At 48.2% G+C, this 5,931-nt stretch overlaps 1 protein-coding gene across 1 annotated transcript in view; it reads right to left on the reverse strand.

Annotated features, from left to right (window-relative positions):
- Positions 1–5,931, reverse strand: part of LONRF3 (LON peptidase N-terminal domain and ring finger 3) — a 24,122-nt gene that overhangs the window by 10,316 nt on the left and 7,875 nt on the right. The window contains 2 exon segments of the mRNA XM_069102186.1: positions 1–1,632; positions 3,213–3,377. The exon segment at positions 1–1,632 is cut by the window's left edge and continues 5 nt beyond it. Of these exon segments, the coding sequence (XP_068958287.1) occupies positions 1–1,632; positions 3,213–3,377 (1,797 nt within the window).

Consider the following 5,931-nt stretch of genomic DNA (forward strand, 5'->3'; position numbering starts at 1 on the left):
CATGGGAGCATGTCTCTCTTCGGGCTGGAACATAAAAGCCTGTCCCTTCACAGAGTAGGCCATGGAAGCCTGTCTCTCATTGGGCTGGAACATGGGAGCATGTCTCTCTTCGGGCTGTAACATAAAAGCCTGTCCCTTCACAGAGTGGGCCATGGAAGCCTGTCTCTCTTCAGGCTGGAACATGGGAGCATATCTCTCTTCGGGCTGGAACATAAAAGCCTGTCCCTTCACAGAGTGGGCCATGGAAGCCTGTCTCTCATCGGGCTGGAACATGGGAGCATGTCTCTCTTTGGGATGGAACATAAAAGCATGTCCCTCTTCTAACTGGGCCATGGCGGCCTGTCTCTTTTGCTCCAAAGCCTGGGCCATCAAAGCCAGTGTCTCCTCTTCATCAGGCTGGGCCATCAGAGCCAACGTTTCATCCTCATCAGGCTGGGTCATCAGAACTGGTATCTCTTCCTCTTCTTCCTCCTCCTGTTTGATCTGGAAATCTGAAAGGTCTATTGGTTCCTCTTTAATCTGGAAATCCGGAAGGTCTAATGGCTCGTCTTTAGGCTGAAAGTCAGGAAAGTCTAAATCTTCCTCTTCCTCCTTGGGCCGGAACTCAGGAAAGTCCAAATCCTCCACCTCCTCCTTGAGATGGAACTCAGGAAAATTTAAATCCTCCTCCTCCTTGATCTGGAACTCGGGAAAGTCTATTTCTTCCACCTCCTCCTTGAGCTGGAAGTCAGGGAAGTCTATACTTTCCCCCACCTCCTCCTTGATCTGGAACTCGGGAAAGTCTATTTCTTCCACTTCCTCCTTGAGATGGAAGTCAGGGAAGTCTATGTCGTCCTGTTCCTGCTTGAACTGGAAATCAGCAATGTCTAATGGCTCCTCTTTAAGCTGGAAATCTGTAAGGTCTAGGGGCTCCTCTTTGATATGGAAATCTGGAATGTCAAAGTCCTCTTCCTTGGGCTGGAATATAGGAATCTCTATCTCCTCCTCCTTTGGTTGGACCACCACAGCCTGTATCTCTCCTTCCTCCTCCTTGGGCTGGAACACCGGAATCTGTATGTCTTCCTCCTTGACCTGGACCATCATAGCGTGCATTGCCTCCTCAGGGTGGATCATTACAGCCCGTATGTCCTCCTCCTCTCCCTGGACCACCACTGCTCTTATATCTTCCTCCTCCCCCTGGACCACCACAGCCTGTATCTCTTCTTCTTCTCCCTGGACCACCACAGCCTGTATCTCCTCCTCCTCCTCTTCTTCCTCTTCTTCCTTGTCCTCCTCCTCTCCCTCCTCCACCTCTGACTGGAAGACAAGAGACCGTCTCTCCTCAGGCTGGGTCACCAGAACCTGTATCTCTTCATCCCCAAGCTGGACCACTGCAATCTGTCTTGACTTCCTGGATAGGGCTTCTAAAATCCGTCTATCTTCTTCTTCTTCCTCCTCCTCATGGGGCTCGAGTGCTGTGTCCGCCTCCTGGGCCTGGAACACAGCAGCCTGTCTCTTCTCCTTGGACCTGACTACTTGAGTCTTTTTCTCTAGCTCCTCAGGCTCCCCTTCTTTCTTCTCTTCCACACAACCCAGGCCAATGTGGCCAGGAAGGTCTGGCTTCTCCTGAGAAGGAGAGTATTTCTCTATCTCCTGTGACAGAGAAATTAGGCAAAGTAAGTGACTACTTACAATCCTGGTCCTCCTCTGATTCCTATCAATGACTGAGGTGGGGGCAGAGAGAAAGGAAGGAAGAAAGAAAGAAGCAATTCCACTCCAAGTCACCTAGCCTTTGAGCCTCAATTTCCTCACTCGTAAAATAGGTGTAATCCCTGTAGCATCTACTCATGGGATTCAAGTAAGATAAATGTGTATCTGTAAAGCATTATGTAAATGTCATTTAATATAACAAGGCAAGTCTTTTGTAAGGGCCACAATACAAACTTATGCTACTACTGTGTGAAATACTCTATCTGTCACACTGAATTGGGAAAAGTTTAATTAGTTTTAGAAGTTTATTTTTTTTAAGTCCAAAATGAGGGGAAAAATTATTTATTTTTTGTAAAAAAAAGTGTTGGTCTGAATGCTCAAAAAAAAACTGATATAGCAAGAAGACTTTTAACCCCATCAGCTCAAGGCCCATGATCCCACACTGTGACAGGCCAGCAACTCACTGGGCAGCCTGTGAATGGCATTCCTAATAAGCAGGTTACTGGGGCAATAGGTCAGCTGGTTAGATAACCAGTTTCCCAGAAGCTTGGCTAGCTACACAGGGATTATTCAAAGCAGAAAGAACTTTTCTCTACCCAGGGAATCAATCCAGTGCCAACTTGGGGAGATTGACTTGGGGGAAATCCCTCCCTAATCTTAATCCACAGTTCAGAAGTCAAAGTTTGCCAGCCTCTTCTTCTCAGGGTTTAGGTTAGTAGTAGGTGAAATACAGGGGAAATGGGAGAAAGATTTTAGGTGAGGTAAAAAAGGAGCCATTATCTCCCCTCCCGTAGTCTGTGGTGTTCAAGGATTTAACTTCCTAGAATGAGAACCCCATTCTTCCCAAGATTTTCAATACTTGGCATGCTAGTAGATGGTGCTTTACAACAGAACTTTCTTCCAGGCCTTTCCCACTGGTTCACAATGCCAGGTTCTCAGAAGCTATCTAAATGAGCTGCCAGGGACTCCTGGCCCATCCTGATGCCAAGTCCTGAGATTGAGAGGCGCTACCACCCTCCACCTCTCCCTCCCTCCAGGGAAACATCACTATCCAAGGTCCAGCTAGTGTGTGTCCAGGCACAAGCACCCGTATCTCCCCTTATATGCACATCCTCTTTCTGTCCTACTTTTCTCTCCTTTCACTACATACCAGGCACAGTTTGGGATGACTTGTTTCATAGCCTGATACATGGGAGAGGGCTTTAGGAGGAAGGTGGGTAGGCGAAGCCATCACTCCTCCAGCAGAGTCCACATTCCCAGCTCCCTCCTGCCTTGGGTGTGGGGAGAGCTGGTCTAAGTTTTACAGACTGGCTGACCCTTCCTCTCTAGTGAAACTTTCCCCAGATCTTTGCCACCAAGAGCTCCATGGAAGACTTGTCCCTGGCAGTAAAAAGCAGAAGGGGAAAAAGAGGTTGTTGCTTCCTGCCCTCGACCTGTCCTCTGCTCCTCCTGTCCCCTGACATGGCCAAGATCAGCACAGGGAAGAACCCGAGGCAGCAGCCAGCAATACCTGTTCACCTTACCTGGACCAATCCTGGCAGCTGAGGGTCCTCTCTGCTGGTGGATCCACGGGTCTGGGAAGCCATGGCATTGGTTCTTGGTCTAGAGCTGCTGGGCTCCAATTGAAGGCTGCTTACTAAGCGTTCCTGGGTATTGCCAGGGTTGGGTGAGAACAAGCTAAACAGAAGCTGGGACAGAAAGGGGAAGGTTGCATGATTTGGTCAGCTCCTCCCAGGCTCTGAAGGTAAGGGGAGCAGGGGAGCTGCTCTCTTACCAAGAAAAGCAAGGGCAAAAGTGACTTTTCTAGCTGAGAAATGCTCTAACACATTGGATAATGAGGAAATTACTCCAGTCTGGCAGTGGGGAGACAGCTGCCTCCCCAGCTCCCAGCACTCACTATTCCAGAGCTGGCCTGCAGACAGACACGCTTCTGACCCATTTATCTGGCAAGGAAGAAGGGAGTGAAGAAGCAGACAGAGGAAGCCAGGGAAAGTCCTAGCAGAGAATATGGGCCATTCCCAATGGGCATCCTCAAGTCATAGGGAGGGGGCCCTTTCTTCGCTTTCCTGCAGAACCCCCAACTTAAACTTCCTTCAGTCTGACTGATCTCTGTCCCTCCTCCAGACAGCCCTCATCTCCTCCCCTCTGCCAATGACCCTGACCCTTCTGCCCCCCTTCGGAACAGTGTCATGTCTGAGTTTCATTCAGCTTCTCTAGCCAGACTCTGAGCAGCTGGGGTCAGGGGCCACGTTCTCTCCTGCTTTTTCAATTATGTTCAATTTCAGCCCTCCTCAGTTCTGGAGGCCTGAAAGGTGTCTGGATTCCCAAGGCCCAGAACTGGCAGAAACACAAGCTACAGATAAAAACCTACTCAGTGGTTGGCCAGTAGCCAGAGCCCAACAGTGAAGAGAATAACAGAAGCCTGAGGACTTTTTTCCCTGAACAATCCAGTTGGGCCACACAATTCCAAGGTGACACCTGGGAAAAAAGGCCATGACCTTCTAATGCAACCATATTACAAAGCACAAATAGCTTCCTTTATGAAGAGAACAAAAGAACAGGGGAGTGGAGGTAAAGGGAGCAAAAAGAGTGGACAATAGACATCAACCCCTCTTCAATATAAGCAAGAGAACTACTCAATGCCTTGAGAAACTCAAGGTCTAATCCAAGGTAAGTTTCATCTCCCAGTAGGAAGGACCACTTCACAATGCTAAATCAAGGTCAGTTTCACTCCAGTGTCTGTCTTCAAAGGAAGATACTCTAATGGGTCAAGAAAAAGCCATAACAATAGTGATCACATGGTCCTATGCACTCTCTAGAGAGACCTTAAAGGCCATGTAGTCCAACCCATTGTACAGAGGAGGAAACTGAGGCTTAGGGAGGGGAAGAGACTTGCCCAAGGTCAAGGAGAGGGCTCAGTTTCAAACAGGTATTCAGATTCCAAATCCAGAATTCTTTCCATCCATTATCCTTTCTGTGGAAGGAAATTTCAGCCCACCACAGAAACATCTCTGTTCTAATTCCTTATCCTTCATTAACTTGAGTCTCTCTACATACATTTTCCAAATCTGATATCCATACTGTCTGCTCCACCCAGCCCTCTTTCCACTGTGTGCCTGCCTAGGGGCCCTGGAAGAGACAGGACCCTAAAGCTCAGGGTGCTTATGTAAACAGCTGGGAGAGGAAAAAGGGGGGAAATCTCAAGCCCGGCTGGAGGAGCCCAGAAAGAAGGGGTGAGAAGCTAAAAGAAAAATTCCCTCATCAGAGGAGGGGTGTGCTAGAACCAAGGCATGAGCTTACCACTGCCTATAGACTGACACACAGTACATGCTTGGTAATCCAGCAAGGACCATTCCTCTTTAGGTCAGCCTCTTCTACTGACTGACCCCAACCCTTCTCCGAGTACTCTCACTCCCCCCCTCCTTCCCAATGTGCTAGTCTGTGGGATAAGGTAATATCAACTTCTCATCAGGAGAAGCAGCAGTCTAGAACAGCAGGTATGCAGCCTCGATAATTGTTTCTCTCCCTACAGGCCTCAATAGACACAAACTTTTTTAAAACCTTTAAGGCTAAAAAGCCCCAAGCTCACCCTTCCCCAAGGAGGCTCCTATAAATGTGAACCAAATCACAGCAACTGATTTCCAGGAAATTTTGAATGGAGGGATTCACTCAGGGGGACAGGGAGAAAAATGTACAGCAGGTGATGGTCCCTTCCCAGAGGCCTAAGTCCAGAAGCCTCAGAAAGGATGGCGAGTCAGTTCAGCCCAAAGAGATCTGTCTCACCTCTCATCATACTCTCTATTTTTCCCTCTCACTCCCTCTTTCCTCTCTCTGTCTCACCTCTTATCTCTCTTGTTTTTTCTCTCTCACTCTCTATCTCTCACCTTTTATCTCTGTTGTCCTTCTCACCCCCTCTTTCCTCTCTGTCTCAACTCTTATCAATCCTGTTTTTTATCTCTCACCCTCTCTCCTCTGTCTCTCCTCTCATCCTTTCTTTTTCTCTCTCACCCTTTCTCTCCTCTCTCTGTCTCAAACCCTTATCTCTCCTGTTTTTTCTCTCACCCCCTCTTTCCTCTCTAAGTCTCACCTCTTATCTCTACTGTTTTTGCTTTCTCACCCTCTTTCCTCTCTCTGTCTCACCTCTTATCTCTCCTGGTTTTTCTCTCTCACCCCCTCTTTCCTCTCTGTCTTACCTCTTATCTCTGCTGTTTTTCTCTATCACCCTTTCTCCTCTATCTTTCT

The sequence above is a fragment of the Petaurus breviceps genome, unplaced genomic scaffold (genome assembly GCF_028583685.1).
Source record: "Petaurus breviceps papuanus isolate PSGF00001 unplaced genomic scaffold, PetGlider_PUasm1.0 532, whole genome shotgun sequence".
NCBI lineage: Eukaryota > Metazoa > Chordata > Mammalia > Diprotodontia > Petauridae > Petaurus > Petaurus breviceps.